The following is a 16,132-nucleotide window of genomic DNA, read 5'->3' on the forward strand; positions in this document are numbered from 1 at the left end:
AATGTAGCAGACCTCGTGAAAACAATCTTAATAATTGTCCACTCACCTGTTTTCCCATTACCAATTTCCGTTTTACTTTTTTAGGTCAAAAAAATCAAATTTTTGCCGGTGATACTTGAATCTTAAGTAGAGGGCGAACGGAATTACCAAACCGCCCTTTCAAGAAAAAAACGCAAAATTTAATTTGAGTTGACCCTTATAAATGAAGCCTTAGACTATCACTAAAAAGCCCACGAACTACAGAAATAATAGATTGCCTAATGAAGTGCCGATCTCAAGGATAATCAGTGAACCTGTGCAGGCCCTTTGGGACCTCGAACGTATTAAAATTCAATTTAAAAAAAATTCAAGGTTGTTTAGATTTGTAAATTGAATGTTTACAATTTCATTTGTAAACATTCCCACATTCCACGCGGCCGCGACACGAGAAGAACTCTGAAAAACCCCATCTTGTTTTATCCCCTTATAAGGCATTTCAAAGAGGTGACGCTGATATTCTTCTTTGACATAGAAGGACTATTCGATAACGCAAAGGCCGACAACCAATCTGGAGCACTCCACATCAGGCGATGGGATGTGTCAAATCCTCTCCACGGATCGGACCACCGGAACGGATAGGATAATCTACTAAAGAGGACCGACCGTGTTGCTGAGAGACAGGGGGCTCACGTTGAGGGAAAATGTGGATTCGAAAGTAATAAAGTGGGATGCGAAAATGGCCGCTAAGAGTCTAATCGCAGGGCTCCGGCCTCCAGTTTTACTGCTAATCGCTATTTGATAGATCCCAACTATTTTGGTATGTTTTGAAAAAGCTGCAGCCTGAGAGAGTTCAACCGAAACCTTCGAGAAGAAAAACGAGATGTTTGAGACGACGAGGGTGGCCTGAGAAAAGTTTAAGACGGAGAAGAAAAAACGGTGATATTGCACTGTTTAAGGTTGGAAAGATATGCCATATCTGCATTAACGGTGATAGAATTTTCCATGAAACACAATTGAAATTCAGTATACATTTTCTCCCATTAATATAAGTACATCTAGGTCTATACAACGCTTACAATTCTTGTTTTTTGATAAGCAGAATTCTATTCCACTGGCTACATAAATAAAAATAAATTCCGAAGGAGATTAATCATTTCGAGACAGAAAGAAAGGAAAAGCAATTCTTTATCTGTATAATACTGCTCTCTACTTGGTTTTAGATTCCTTCTATAACGAACTAAAAATTACGTTGCAAATATATTTAGGAACCTGTTCCACCCTCGATGTTTCTAGAGGCTGAAGAGGGATGTTATTGGGTTATATTCGTAAATGGGGCTGCTCAAATAAACCATGAGTAATTTAATAACGTGTCATGAAATGCCGTTGAATAATTCGAATCCGATACACCTCATAGGTACTTGATAAATTAGTTAGTCAAAATGAATCAATGTGGGTCGGGACAAAAATAATACAAATAATGTGTGGAGTGCTTTTAGCGTTACGTTTGAGCAAGGACGATGGAAACCGGCATGTTTGTTTTTTTCCTTTGATGTGGGAATTCGAGTAATAATTAGCTTTTATCTCTTTTTATCGTGTTTCCATAAACACGTCTGTATCTGCTTAATTTTTATTCATATGATTCATATTATTAGCATGGAACCACAACTTACGAGGATAGTCCCAGAAGTACCCGACATGACATATAGCTGGCGATTTTTTTTTTTTGTTAAAACTTCGCCTGTACTACAAACATCTAGCCTTAAAAAGCTTGTGTCCAAATGTCCTTCGTTGCCGCCTGCATAATACCAGACGGCAGAGGACAAACGCACGACAACCAATTCCGCAGTGATCGACCCAGTGACACTCCAGACCTGACCATTCCAGATGTCGTGGTGAAAATCCGCAAAATTGTACTGGAAAACTGAAAATTTCCACTGCATATCGCGTTTTGGCTAAACATTTCCATATGAGAAAGCTGTGCGCGTGTGAACGCATGATGATCAAAAACAGCGCAGTGCGCATGTTTCAAGGGAGTGTTCCGCAGCAATAAAGACGAGTTTTTGCGTCAATTCATAACCACGGATTAAGCACTGATCCATCGTTTCACTCCTGAGACGAAAGGGGGGTCAAAACAATGGTCCCAAAGGCGAGAATGTGCGCCAAAGAAGAAAACCATATGCAGGAAAGATGGTGACGTCAGGTTTTTGGGATTCACACGGGATGATTTTTATTGACTCTCCTTAAAGTAAAAACAATAAACGGAGAATATTGTACGAATGCATTGCAGCGTTTGAGAGAAGAAATTTGCAAAAAGCGACCCCGTTTGGGTACAAGGAAAGTCTCGTTTCATCGATGCAGCGAACCAGTCCACGCTTGTTTCGTCGCGACGGCCAAAATCAATCAACTTGGTTTCGAACTTTCCCTCGACCATCCTATTCGGCAGATTTAGCCCCCTCAGATCATTCCAAACTTGAAGAAACGGCTCGGTGGAAAGAGATTTGTCAATAACGACGAGCTGGACTTCGAGGTTAATGCTTATTTTGAAACATTCGAAACTTCTCGTTGTAAACAGGGTATTGAACGTAGCTGGGGAAAGTGTGTCAATCTCGAAGGAGACTATGTTAACAAGTACATGATGTAATATTTACTAGTTTTTCTTTCCTTAAGTACTGGGAAAGGTATTCAGCGACTATTCTCGTCAATCCCAACGGTGCAAAAAAATCGATTTTCATGCTGAAGTTTACGTTAACTAGACAATCTGACCTGCTAAAATAAATATTTAAACAATCCACTAAACTCGCTTCTACATTTATTAAAAAAGTTCCTAATTGAACAAATGGTACGTACAGGGTGCTGCCAGCTAGACGCAAAACCCTCATGTACAAAATTCCTCCATTTGAATTCAACAACTCAGAACCGTCCTGTGTCGCAGTTTTACATGTGAAATCTCTAAATACTGTCGAACTCTCCATTATCCAATCTAAAGAAAAAGGCCTACGATATAAAACTTCGATTCTTGTAGTAGAACATTCAGTATATTATTGTTGCATTAGAGAAGGTTTACCGATTCCAAAAAGTTCAGGCACAGTTCAGGTAAACAGTCAAGTGCGGGAAGGGCACTTTCCGCAAGAATTGAGAACAAAATGCTTTTACGAGCACATTGTCACTTCGGATTCTCTGTTTAGTGAACAAATATCCCAGTCATTTTAACGTAATTATGTCACTTCATAAAGTAACATTTGTACAATGGTACCTGATCGTCTTTCTCTGACAAGGACGGGAAAGTACACCTTTTCAGTGCAATGCGTGCTTGAACTGATCTTTTCCCGCAGGTGAATAAAACAAAGCCACTTTCCGCCTGTATTAGATAATACGACGTGCATATTTGCTTCGAACGTCAATTTGCGTTGAATTGATCCAAAACGTGTAGAAAAAACAACGACTGGGTTTAGCGAACTAACCGAAAGGGCATTTTCACTTCCCGTACTGGTTCAGGCGAAGGGAGTACTGCTTCGCTGCACTCAGTGGGAAAGATACATTTCAGCACGCGAGCATGGAAAAATTAATCTCATTTCGTTTTGTACTCTCCTAGATCGCTAAAAGACAAATGAAGCCCTGTCAGGGAAATAATAATGGAATTACTTAGTAATTTTCCCAACAAAATTAATTATCGTGCGTGAAGAGGTAAAAAAGCTTCTTACTTATCTTATGAGTTCGTTCGTAAAACCTACGGATAACGGAGAGTCCCAACTTAGTGTTACGGAATTTTACCATGTAAGGATATCATAGGTACATGGGGGATTGGTGATAAATAAGGGAGAAATCCCACATGACCTCGAAATTTCGGCGGTATTCCGAATTTTTCGTGGATATTCAATTTTGCCAGTCAATCTAACAGAAAAATGTTTTTGTTATCAAACTTCAACAAGAATTCGCAAAATTTTATTATCAATAAATACAAAAGTTGGTCATTTATTTTGTCTACGTGCTCGCGTTTACATTTTCGGCTAAATATTTTAATCTGATTACGAAAAGTGAATTTTAATTTGATTTGGGAAAATGCGAACTTAAGCATCCAACAATTGCGTGTATCATAATCTCAAATATTGATTAGAAATTCTAAGGGCAGTGAAAATTGAAGTCACGAAGTCCCATGGGGATTGACGATTAGGGACTCCCTGAGATATCTTAAGTTGGGAAAAGTTTTACTTCTCCTTGTTCTCATCGTTGATTTCATTGCGCCAAAATAACAAAGTCCAAGATTTCCAATTCTAATAGAACATAAAACTCTATCGTAATTCCGAAGATTTATCCACGAGTGTATTGGAAAGTTCATAACGGATATTGCAGGATTATTTGTTTATGTAATTTTTGAAACGAAGTTGAACTTTGTTACTAACAAAAACGTGCAAAGTCAAACTTTCAGAAGAAAAAAACATTTTTTCAGGGAAAGTCTGCAATAATCCACGAGGAACGGGAAAATTTTAAACGTTGAATCTCGTGAGTGCGTTCTGAAATGATTGACGATATAATCTCAGTTGCGGTTCTTATTTTCGCGGGTATGAGTCCAACACAGCTTCCATGATCTGAAATGGCAACCTCACCCGCTCACAAGCGTTTCTCCCCCATTTTTTAATATCAAAATCGAGTGAAAATTTAATTCCCTTTCCAGCGTAAACCTCCTGCGTGCTAATGATATCAAAAATAATTCATTGATAAATTTGACTCTACGTATATCCCACGTATTTACTCTTTGCACTAATGACCGAGATTGCGTCGGAAACAAATCATCCCTGAACCGTTCATCAAATTCCAAAATTACTCGACTAACATGAAGTAAATCTGAAGAAGTTGCTACGTGGAAACAGACCGAAACGCACACGGAATCCTTCCAAACATGCTTCCTGGGAGTTCAGTACCGACCGGAACTACTAACTAGGAATGAATAATGCGACCTCTGACACGCAACTCTTTTATCTTAACTTCGCAACTTCTTTGTTCATTTAATTCTAAAACGTCAATTTCTCCTAAGCAGAAAAATGCTGTGTGCCATAAAGCCGGCATGAGCAGAGACTCTGTGCAACGAACCTATAATCAGTAATTTCTTGGGAGAATAAAGCGCGTTCTCGGCTTCTGCCTTTCGACATGATGATGGAAGATACATGAGACATGCACCAAATACGTGTGCAAATAAATCCCAACAAAGAAGTACGTATTACTCACATAATACCAAACTTCATTATACCGCCAACACAAATTGACTACTTTAATCAAAACAGAATCTCATCATACAAACGCTGCTGGATACGGACGTGAAAGGGGAGATATTAATCAAATCAGAAGAACGAAGTTGGTTTTAAAAGACTAAATTAGTGAAAAACTAATTAATAAATTAGGAAAATATGAAGAGCAGTATCCGAATACTTTGCCAAAGCTGCAGCCCCGGCGAGCACTTAAAAGCAGGTTTCATCCCGTATCGCAAAGGTCCGGCTTATTGCTTGAGGGGAAACACTCAAATAATTTTATTTTTTTGTATGAGGAGAACGAGAGGTACATAGTATAGAGCCGCCCAGAGTTGCTCTGCCCCATGCCGCTTTATTTTCGAAATTGATGTGGCGACCACCTCGATTCCATTGAATCAATTATTTCGCGGAATTGATGATGTTATAGTTAATTCGTATGGTATTTGGTTATTACTGGCCTCAAGTAATTGCAAACATGGCCTAACTGGCTCATTCTGCAAATTTAACTCGCTCTAAAATAAAACGTTATTGTCGGCTCTTTCATATAATGATGCGGGAAAATGAAAAGGGCGGTTTTATCTGTTTTTTCTGCTTGCCTGATCTCACACCGGGCTACTAATCTTCTCCAAAAAAACAAAAAAAAAGTGAAAATAAAAAATGTGCCACTGCCGTGGAGATAAGATCAGTTCTGGTTAGTCGAACGCGTAATCATCAATTCGGATAAAGAGAGAATTTCAGCCATTAATGCCAGTTTTGCTCTTTAGTTACATAATGGCAGGCTAGTAAAAGTTCCTTTTAAAATTAGTTGAGTCTAACCAAACATCCCTATTTAGGACTTGGCCGCAACGGTAAATGATCCCCCTTTAGGTCAGTTGGGATAGTGAAAAACCTATTTTTTGAAGTTTCCGAAATTTCGGCACTTTAGCTCAGATCAAATTAGTAAAGATTTAAGGAAACACAAACCAATTAGGGCTAAGTGCGCATTTCACTCGTTAAGGTCAATTTTACTTAGTCTGGTATTCCAACAAAAAAAATTCAAAATGTGGAAAACGTATTTCCAAAGTTTCATAAGCCGACGTTCCCTCCCTTGAAACGGCCCCCTATTAATTGATTTCATTGATCAATATCGAGTCTATGCTGCTGAAATAAAATAGATTAATGTGAACGTACATTCAATGATATTGCGTTTTAATACAAACGATTTTCCGTTGATCTATGGAATTGATTCAATGAAACCGAACACGACATGACGGTGAGAACAAGCGTTCAGTGACACTGCGGCGAAATACGGAGCTGATTTCGTCGGGTACTCACTTGACAATTTTTGCATTGGTTCTATAGGGGAAGGGACTGAATGTCGTCACATTCGAAAACGTAATTAATTTAGTAAAGATAATGATGCGAAAAATTAAACGAAAAACCGCAATTAGGGTAAGAAACCGCCGCTCCCCCCTGCACCCCTCCAACTTCGAACGCAGCCAAAAGAGTAAATCCGCAGGGGCTTATTGATATTGTCATTTATAGGGAAGTTCTTGCATGCCCTAAATGTGAGCTTACTTCGCAACTTAATCCCTCGATTGCTCAAATAGGAATATATGTAACCGTCTATCTTGGACAGAGGGCAGGTGAGGGCTAGATCCACAGCTTCCGGCAACCCTACAAACTAAAGTTAGAGTTATACTACTAAAATATAACAAAGAAGAAAAACCCTAAAGGTCTGGTGTGAAATATTCGAGTTTCTAGGCGGGGAAAGGCAACTCCCCATTTGTTGCCCTTTTTCTGCATAAAGCTAAATTGAGCTTGTAAATAAGGAATTGTGGAAACCGATCTGTAATTACACTTCATAAATTCAGAATTACTCCATCTCTAATTTCCAGATTTCCTAATTCTCGATACCTCGCAGAAATCACTCTCTAGAATTTTTTCAAATGAAAAACGGTCCTGAAATGTTATGCAAATATAATAGCATATCATTTTACTTGGGGAAGCGGGAATGAGTGCATTTTATATGGCCCTAAAAGCCGGCTGTACGAAGCTAGCGAAGCAATTCTAGTACATTGTTGAACAGAAAAGTTGTTGTGTTGAAAGGGAGGAAAAGTAAGAGAAAATAATCACCTGCAACAAGTTTTTAATATATTTTAATGAGCAAAGATCTCTCATTGCCTAGGTAGATGCGACGTAGTATGCCCATAATATTTATTTACAAATATTATGTAATTTACCAGACGTTCTCACTACAAGTGACAAACAGGCCGCATACAGGGTTTAAAATTGCATTTACCTTTGCACACAATAGTAATCGACAGACCCCAAATTAGAACCTTTGATGCATAATTCAACATTACCATTACCGCCCATAATGACACTTTCCATTTATTCAAAGCTCCTTTTACACCTTAAGACTCCGGAACTCTGGGGTTTATTAAACGAGCCTCAAAAAATTTAATTACCACTAAGGAGGGCCCTCATGAGTTCCTCATTGTTGAAAGGGTGCCAATTAGCTTGGTATAAAGTGCGAATCGCTTTATGATGAGACAGCCCCGAAGGAACGATTTAAGTTGTCAGAAGTTAAGGAACCGGCTTGAAGAGCACAAGTGTCTAAAATCGGTTGAAAACAGCGGCTGTTCTCGATTTAATGCGGTATGACACGCAGGCTTAAGTAAATGACGTATTGACTGCAACTCTGCCATTTGGAAAGTTTAATTTTTAATTAAATGGCTAAGATTAGAATTAGAGCCCCACGTGCTTGATATGGGGGTGCTGGAGTTGGCATTTAAGGTCTTCGGAGGTCAACATAACGTTCATGTTCCCCCAACTCAAGTATTTAGTCAAAGTAATGTGTGTGCGTTCATCTAGACAAACTGCCACGGAATTTCGATTTAAATTTCATTTTTCCGAAGTGTTCGAAAACAAAAGTTCATCGGTTTTTCTTTCCACGTGGATTGTTTCGGTATTTAAAATAACCCGATGATGGCCATTTTACACGTTCATACCGAGTCGTGGTACCCCGAAAAGTTAAACCGGAACCTTCGACGTTCGTAGCATTTCATAGTTTAAATGCAATTAACGAAGGTTCGAAACGATTGAAAGTAGGGAAAGTCGAACAATGAGTAACGGCAACTAACGATTATTAATATTTGATAATGTAAGTATATAATAAGCAATTCACAGCACCCGTGGCGTATCGCAAAACATGACGCCCAGCAGAGTGTTTTATAAGGCGCAAGGGCTTTAAAAGGCTTTGCCGCGCCTATTATACAATATTTTTGTTACAAGTACATCAATATTAGAACGAACTGATGTTTTTAAACGTCAAGAAGTGTTATGAATATATTAAAGTGTTTAGACACGCCGGAACAAAAAATTGTTTCCCTGGAAACCGCACAGGCATCATAAAGACCGATTTATGCACGCTGCAGCATACTATAATCGTTGATTATGATGCATGCGTAATAAAAATAAATTTACTAGCACGTATATGCACAAAAATATTCAACCCACGGCTCGTTACATGCCTCAAGAAAGTTCTCATAATGAAACATTTATAGCTGGGTAACCAGTTTCAATTGCACAGATACGTTTATAACGCATTCTATTCTTTTATACTACAATACCGAAACTCGCCAATTTCCGCCACGTCGTGTAAAAATTTCAATTTTGGACAAGTTACATAAGACTGCGAGAAATTTTCTGGATAACTTTGATTTTCAAACGGGACACCCGATATTTTTGATATTTTCGGATTCCACCTATACTTGCCTACGACAGGGTCGTTCCAGTAAATTTTTAATGGAATTCAGTTTTTTAAATTTAATTTGTGAATTATGTAATTTCGGACCATGTCGCATTCACTTTTAACTGAATTTAAAAACCTTCGGGGCCAAAATGATGTCCAGCTGTTGATCAGAATTTCAATGAGTCGGCAGCACCGAGAAATGGACAAAAAATGACATTTCGAGAATTTAAGCGGAAGTAACTATGTGTGCTGGACAAAAAAATCAGATTTAGCATTTTTCCCATAATGAGAACCCAAAAAAGTTTTTTTACGAAATCAGGTGCGTTAATAATTAAAAAATAATTATTTATTTTTTAATTAAGCATAAAACACTTTATTCTAGTTCCGTAAAATCTCAAATCATCCTATCAAAGACAGAACGATATACTGAATCTAAAAATGTCAAACAATACAGGGGGTCCCACTTGAAAATGAGCACACCCCAAGTGAAACCAGAAGCAAGCGAACCTCCAAAATTAGCCACAAAAATTTTAATGTTGCGTTGTGCAAGCGACCAAAATTTCTAATTTTTATGTGAAACGGCAGAGTAGTTACAGGTTGTTTATATTTTCGAAATTTTAAAAACGTCTTCCATTTATCGAAAAAATTTAAAAGCTAAAATTAGCAATTTCGATTAGTCAAAAACGTTTTTTTCATCATCTCATCAGCTTACCTGTCACAACAAATCCCAGATAGAAAATTCTAAATCGGACACATTCTCGAAGTTCGCGCCGGTTTTACACGCTTTCAGCGGAGCTCTCTATCGGTCGAAGGAGAGGCGCGAATAGAGCCAGTTAGTTTAGAGTATTGTCCTTTCGGGCGCCCCACGACGGCGGCGTCGTTGCGTATGTTACGACACCCACCCTCTTATGAAGTCACTTCCCCATAACTTACAATGGATTTGCGGCCAATGGGTAAATGGGCCTGCCGACGACACAGATTCGGAAAAAGTACCTATATGATGTATTGTTCTAAAACTTTCAGTATGAAGTTGAGAAATGAATGGGAGTTTCGTCTGAAAGAGCGCTGGAATTCGAATAAGTCCGTAACAGGCAGTTTGCGCTCGGTTTTCATTCATGGAGCAACGGAACGGAAAGTTTATAAAGTAATGAAAGTTTGTATTGCAATCAGGGCTGTCGGTTTAAGATTAATTGTATGAGGAATATAGCTGTATATAAATCGTCTCCATAAGTGTATCTTGATGTTAGAAAGGGATAAAAAAGCATTTTAACTACTTTTTAAATTGTGAACTGTTGCTTTATTGTCCTGTTAGTAATAATAGTGCATTTTTTTAAATATGGTTAGTGTAGACTTCAATGTGGTAATCCATTCCCTTAGAGATTTGGGATTTCAAGACTATTTCAACATTGAAATAATTGATACCTCCATCTACAATTTTAACCTCTCCACCAGCATCACCCATCTGATTGGTCACCTGAAAAAAATGAAATGTAGGTATTATGGACGGTCATTCTTCAGAACAAAAATGAGCTCATATTCGATCGATCAATCAGACCCTGAAACGAGATATTAAAGTATTGGAAATTCACTTGCAGTCACTCTTATTTTAGAGGTGCATGCAAAATCGTGAAAATAAATATCAAAGTAACGATGCACGCCCCTGAGTTTTACGGAATAAACAACGAATCTATCTTTTTGCGAAGATGCTTTTATGGCGGTTTACATCAAACATTATTTAAGTGTACTTAGTAAATTAACTCTTAATTGAGAAATAATAATGGAGCTTTTGACCTATGAGTACCCGCCTTATCTTTAAGCATACTTAAAAATTGCTTGATGAAACCAGCTATAAGCTGTAGAAAACAATGGCGTAACTGGAGTGTGTTCACTTTTTTCATTTCTTTACGAGTAAGTAGGCAAACCTAAGAAAGAGAAATCAAAATTCGAGCTTTTCGAAGAACTATCTCTCGCATCGCACTGGTTTTAAAAGAACGAATGAACAAATTATCTACATATTTCTAGCAGTCCTGGAAGGACCTAAATGTTGGAGCTCGTAGATAAGCCCAATCGTTTATTTCCAATCAATAAAAATATTAACTTAAATTTAAATAATTTGGCCTCAAAGCCTTCAATCAGGCTAATTATCACCCTTGTGCGGTAATGAAATTTATCAACGTAAATATCGGAAAACGGATTTTGCCGAGCCACAATTTCAAGATGGAGCTTTTTTGCGTGTAGAAAGAATAACGACCGATTTAACTATTAAAAATAGCTGTGAATTTTTAAACAAGGGAAAGGGTTTGCCGACAACGTCCTCTACATTCTGGATCAAGAACTAAATAAATTAAATTTTCGCACGTTCAAAAGCCCCTGAACGTAAGTTTGGTGCCATACTTTATATTTAATTCTCTTCTCCGATTTTTTAAATATATCGCAAAAATGCCGTTAGTTCGGGTTAATTCAGGTTAGGGCCAGATTGACATGGACGTGTAAATAACTATGAGATTTTAGGTTTAACCGAATCTCGAAAGTTTTCCTTAATTATAAAAAAATATTAACTTACAATAATGCAGGTAATTTTATCGGGCTGGACTCCAAACTTCGGGCAATCGACAGTTTCTGTAATTATGTGCAGAAACCTGCCACTTACTTTGATGTCAAATTCGCAAAGCAAATCTGTGCTGAAATATACAGAAAATTAACTATTCCAAATTTACCATCGACTAACTTACGCCAAAGTGGGGTCTGCGCATTGTCGCAGACCGTGGTCGTCATTTGATACAATGTCGAATTCTGCACCACTTAAGTTGAAAAGGATGAAACAGAAGGCGACAACTGCCAAAAATTTGCTGAACATTATGTTTTCGTTGATCTTTTCACAGTCGGAAAGAAAAAACTGACGGTTTTCGCGTGTGACAAGTCTATAAAGCGGTTCCTTTTATCCTCTTATCAGATGCTTTTTTCTTATCAGATAGATATTTAACGGGTGTTTCCAAATACTTAAATGGCACCTTATAATATTCATTCTTCTTAACAAAGCAACAAAGTGGCTATTATGCGGTTCTAAGATGCCATTAAAACGTTAATTTTTAATAAAACAATTTGTATTTAATAAGTGGTGATAAGGGACTGCTAGCGGAGCCATTCATCGGATATTACTCATCGCATTCACCAGCCGAAGAATGACTGTGGAGTCTCGTGAAAACCACTGATCTCGCTGGCAACTATTTTATTCAATGCCTACATTTACACATCTCCCAGTTTCGTCTCTGACTTCGGCCATGATCAGCAGATTAAGAAAGATATATACAGTCACTCAAAAAAGTATCCGTACAGCCGGAAAAAAATTCTGTAAATCGTAACTTTTGACTGATTTTGTTCAAATTTTGTATAATGAAAATTCAAACCGAAACTCAATTTGCGTAATTAAGTAACTTTTAGAGTGCTTTCCAGCGTTTAAAAAAAACTCCGTTTTGAAAACTTCTTGTGCGGTGGAAATTTTTCAATGTGGTTTTAACATTCTTGCAGAGAGGATTTTTCTTCGTATATCCTGAAAATTTGATCAAAATCGAACAACAAATAAGGGAGTTGCAGCCTTTCAAAAACGCCAAAGAGTGACGATTTTCGCGCAAAATGACGAAACTTTGACATTTTGACGACTTTAAAAAGCTGCAACTCCCTTATTTGCGGTTCGATTTTGATCTAATTTTCAGGATATATGAAGAAAAATCCTCTCTGCAAGAATGTTAAGACCACATTGAAAAATTTCCACCGCACAAGAAGTTTTCAAAACGGAGTTTTTTTTAAACGCTGGAAAGCACTCTAAAAGTTACTTAATTACGCAAATTGAGTTTCGGTTTGAATTTTCATTATACAAAATTTGAACAAAATCAGTCAAAAGTTACAGTTTACAGAATTTTTTTCCGGCTGTACAGATACTTTTTTGAGTGACTGTATATACAAAAGGTTTTTTAAGAGTATCTTTGGGTTTAAGTAATTCTAAAAGAGCATAAAAAGTTAAATAAATCCGAACACTTTCAAATCACAAAATCCGAGCGGACTCTACTACAACAAGAGCCGATGGCCACGTCGCCAAACCAAAGAACGAAAACAAATACTTAGAAATAACAGTCGGCTTCAATCTAAATTTTGGAAAACCTTTAAGAATCACCAGAACAGAAATCACTAGAAGAGCAAAACACTTTCTATCACTGACATATAAAGGCAGGAGTATTAGTAAAAAAACGGCAACTAAAATAATCCCTATTACGCTACGCATATATACACTGAGAACAAACGAAAAATAAAAGACAAAGAAATACATACAAACTACAGAGCAAATCGCACTTAAACTAATTACAAAGATTGGACATACAAACAACCCGCGACACAATGCGCCTAATCAAATGCTTTACGAACACAGAAATGCAAGACAAAGATAACAAAGAGACTGATACAAAAACACGAAAATTGGACAAACAACCCTCACAACTGGATCGCACTGGACCAGCTCTGCGTCATCTGTGCTTATAAACACCTTCAAGTGCAGAAAGCCTTAAAGGGTTGATCGCCGGTTTGTAATCGTAGAATCAGAGATTTAAATAAATAAATAAGTAAATAAATAAATAATACGTTCAAAATCGGAGTAATTCCATTCGTGAAACAACGCTTCAAAGTTTTTATGTAATAGAGATTTGTGAACGGATTGACGGTGCGTGCAAGTCCCAATTAATGCCAGGAATCTGTTAACATCTCATTTGCTCAACTGATACACGTTAAACAAACTACTCTAAAAACATGATATTGTCAAAACAGTCACATGTAAATTTAAAATGTGATCTTTATGAACGTGAAAAGTTTGACGTGGTCTCAATTTCGCATTACAATCAGCTAAATTGCGTTACTGACAAAACAACTTTCGAATCGTATGCCTCAAACTTTTGTCCAGAAATTTGGAAAGGTCCTGAATTTTACATTTTTACGACAAGCAAATTTTCGTGATAAAGAAAGCAACATCAAATGAAACGAAATCAAAGGTCAAACGGTTCGAAGCTTTGAGCAATTACAGCTTTCTCTAGAGAGCCGTAATCTGAGTGAAGTTCCCAGAATTTATGCCCCAAACTATTGTCTATAAAGTTGGAATGTTGCTGAATTTTCAATTGTGACAAGCTAAAGTTCTGTGCTACAAAAATAACCTTTAACGAAACGGATCAATAGTGAAACATCTTGGAGGCTTGAAGATCTGCAGCTTGTTTTATAGAGGCTCAACTCTAAGAAACTATCAGGATGTCTGCCGCACACCATTATTCGCGCATTGGCAGTACTTCTTATGAAGTCGCGTTCCACACATGGGCACACAGGAATGATACGATTTGGGCAAAGGGCAACCTCAACTGTTCTCTTGGAAGCATCTTTTGACACCGTACAAGTTGGTATTGAAGGTATAGGATGAATTTGAATTTGTTTTTAAACCATCAAAGGCTGAATAAACCTTTAACCATAGTCGTGTCTGCTCGTCGTTAATTAAAAAACATATATACATTTTTAAAGTTTATTCTTTACGTGAATATATGGTTCAATTTTTAAATTACTTCTATGGGGTAGTTCTGGATGGGTTAGTGTAAACTTCAATATGGTAGTCCAGCCCCTTTGACCATTGCGATTCCAATAATATTTCAACACTGTAATAGTTGATACCTCCGCTAACAATTTGGGCATTTCCGCCATCATCCCCCATCTTGTTGGTCACCTAAAAAATATAAATTTAAGAAGGTACAAATGGCATACAATTTTTATTGTAAAATGTGTCTCAGTGTAGTATCCAATCTGAGAGCTGAACTATCTATATTAACACTTCAGTAGGAGTTTTACATCGTGATTCATCCAAATTTGGATGTGTACTATAGGGAGACGAATTTAAAGACAAAATTATGTCCGTGGTACATATGCTTCTATAAAATTTTGAAAATTTTTCACTGCCTTAAATTCTATGATGGGCCACTGTGTAATGGGTAATTTTAAAACTCAAATGCAACGTTAAGCTTCTTGTTCATTTACTAAATTGTTACCAGATATTAATACGTCACTATTTAGTTGACATTTAGAACTTGGGGCAGAGCACAACCTGCAAGTTCTGCTCTCAAATTTAGAATATTTGTTCTTTTGATTATTTTTTGAGCTCAAAAATATCCACGCCACATATTAAACTCCTATCAGCTTCTCCATCATTTCCATATACTTGATGGTTTTTTAATGTAAAAAATCCCTTTTAGTATTAGAGTTAGGAAAAAAGGTTAAATAAAAAAGTGCATTACGGCCTATATAACTAGAAGTTTTCTTGCACGCTTTTGAAATTTCGTCACTGCCCAAAGGTTCGTGATGTGCCACTATCTAGTGGGTAATGTGACAATTCACATATATTTATGCAGTAAGCTTCAAGTTCGTTCCTTACTCAACAAAATTCAGAGGCATATGACGGAAACTTAATAAGTGGGTAATCAGGTCGATTATACCCGCAAGATTCTTCCTCACATTTTACTGATTTTGCTTGTCAGCTAGTGCAATCATGAATCATGACTGGGTACTTCAAATGTTCAAATGTCGCTATATGCAGCTTCGGTTCTAGTTCTTAGAAATATAGGCAAAAAATGGGCACTTTAACACAGAATTAACGAAAGCGAGATGGTACAGTCTATAAATGCAATCAAAAAACGAAACTAAGAAGATACTATCTAGAAATTCCTAAACGACAGTATTATAGTTTAAATCGTGAATACGTTATTTCATTTTATGACTAAAAATTCAATTTAAAAAAAGATATGTTAACGTACCTTGATGCAGGTAATTGGGTCACTATTAAGTCCAGTTGCAGGACAATCAATAACTTCCTTAAGTATTCTAGCAAACTTGCCACTTTCTTTAATGTCTTCCGAGCAAAGCAATTCGACACTGAAAATACACATACATATTTTTAGTACGTTCAAACTTAATTCAATTTCAATTCATCTAACTTACGCTATATCGGGGTCAGCACATTGGTCAATGTTGTGTTCTGCATTGCCAAAATTTACCAAACAGAATGCAACAGCAGCTGCAATTATCAAAACTTTGCCGAACATTTTGATTGTCTTGATTACCTCCCAGTCACAAGTAGGAAAATGTCTGGCTGGCTTTG

At 37.2% G+C, this 16,132-nt stretch overlaps 3 protein-coding genes across 3 annotated transcripts in view; all 3 read right to left on the reverse strand.

Annotated features, from left to right (window-relative positions):
• Positions 1–9,981, reverse strand: part of LOC136340898 (cholecystokinin receptor type A-like) — a 94,854-nt gene extending 84,873 nt beyond the window's left edge. Inside the window, exon 1 of the mRNA XM_066285345.1 lies at positions 9,671–9,981. The gene's annotated coding sequence lies outside the window, so the exon portion shown is untranslated. The remainder of the gene's footprint in view (positions 1–9,670) is intronic.
• Positions 9,982–10,232: 251 nt separating this feature from the next.
• On the reverse strand, positions 10,233–11,878 carry LOC136340907 (uncharacterized). Its single transcript, XM_066285358.1, has 3 exons — positions 11,691–11,878; positions 11,522–11,639; positions 10,233–10,432 (listed from the first exon to the last, which is right to left on the reverse strand). Exons 1-3 carry the CDS (start codon positions 11,813–11,815, stop codon positions 10,289–10,291), a joined length of 387 nt encoding a protein of 128 aa, XP_066141455.1. The 5' UTR covers positions 11,816–11,878; the 3' UTR covers positions 10,233–10,288.
• A 2,617-nt stretch (positions 11,879–14,495) lies between these two features.
• On the reverse strand, positions 14,496–16,132 carry LOC136340648 (uncharacterized). Its single transcript, XM_066284872.1, has 3 exons — positions 15,973–16,132; positions 15,789–15,906; positions 14,496–14,707 (listed from the first exon to the last, which is right to left on the reverse strand). The coding sequence occupies exons 1-3, from the start codon at positions 16,074–16,076 to the stop codon at positions 14,552–14,554; spliced, it is 378 nt and encodes a 125-aa protein (XP_066140969.1). The 5' UTR covers positions 16,077–16,132; the 3' UTR covers positions 14,496–14,551.

The sequence above is a fragment of the Euwallacea fornicatus genome, chromosome 8 (genome assembly GCF_040115645.1).
Source record: "Euwallacea fornicatus isolate EFF26 chromosome 8, ASM4011564v1, whole genome shotgun sequence".
NCBI classification, from domain to species: Eukaryota; Metazoa; Arthropoda; class Insecta; order Coleoptera; family Curculionidae; genus Euwallacea; species Euwallacea fornicatus.

Bases quoted from the DNA above. Each gene is read 5' to 3' on its own strand.
- LOC136340907 (XM_066285358.1), bottom strand. From the start codon at position 11,815: ATGTTCAGCAAATTTTTGGCAGTTGTCGCCTTCTGTTTCATCCTTTTC. The intron at 11,640-11,690 runs GTAAGTTAGTCG...TGTATATTTCAG, and splicing joins TGCGCAGACCCCACTTTGGC to CACAGATTTGCTTTGCGAAT. The intron at 10,433-11,521 runs GTAAGTTAATAT...CATTTTTTTCAG, and splicing joins ATAAAATTACCTGCATTATT to GTGACCAATCAGATGGGTGA.
- LOC136340648 (XM_066284872.1), bottom strand. From the start codon at position 16,076: ATGTTCGGCAAAGTTTTGATAATTGCAGCTGCTGTTGCATTCTGTTTG. The intron at 15,907-15,972 runs GTAAGTTAGATG...GTGTATTTTCAG, and splicing joins TGTGCTGACCCCGATATAGC to TGTCGAATTGCTTTGCTCGG. The intron at 14,708-15,788 runs GTACGTTAACAT...TATATTTTTTAG, and splicing joins ACCCAATTACCTGCATCAAG to GTGACCAACAAGATGGGGGA.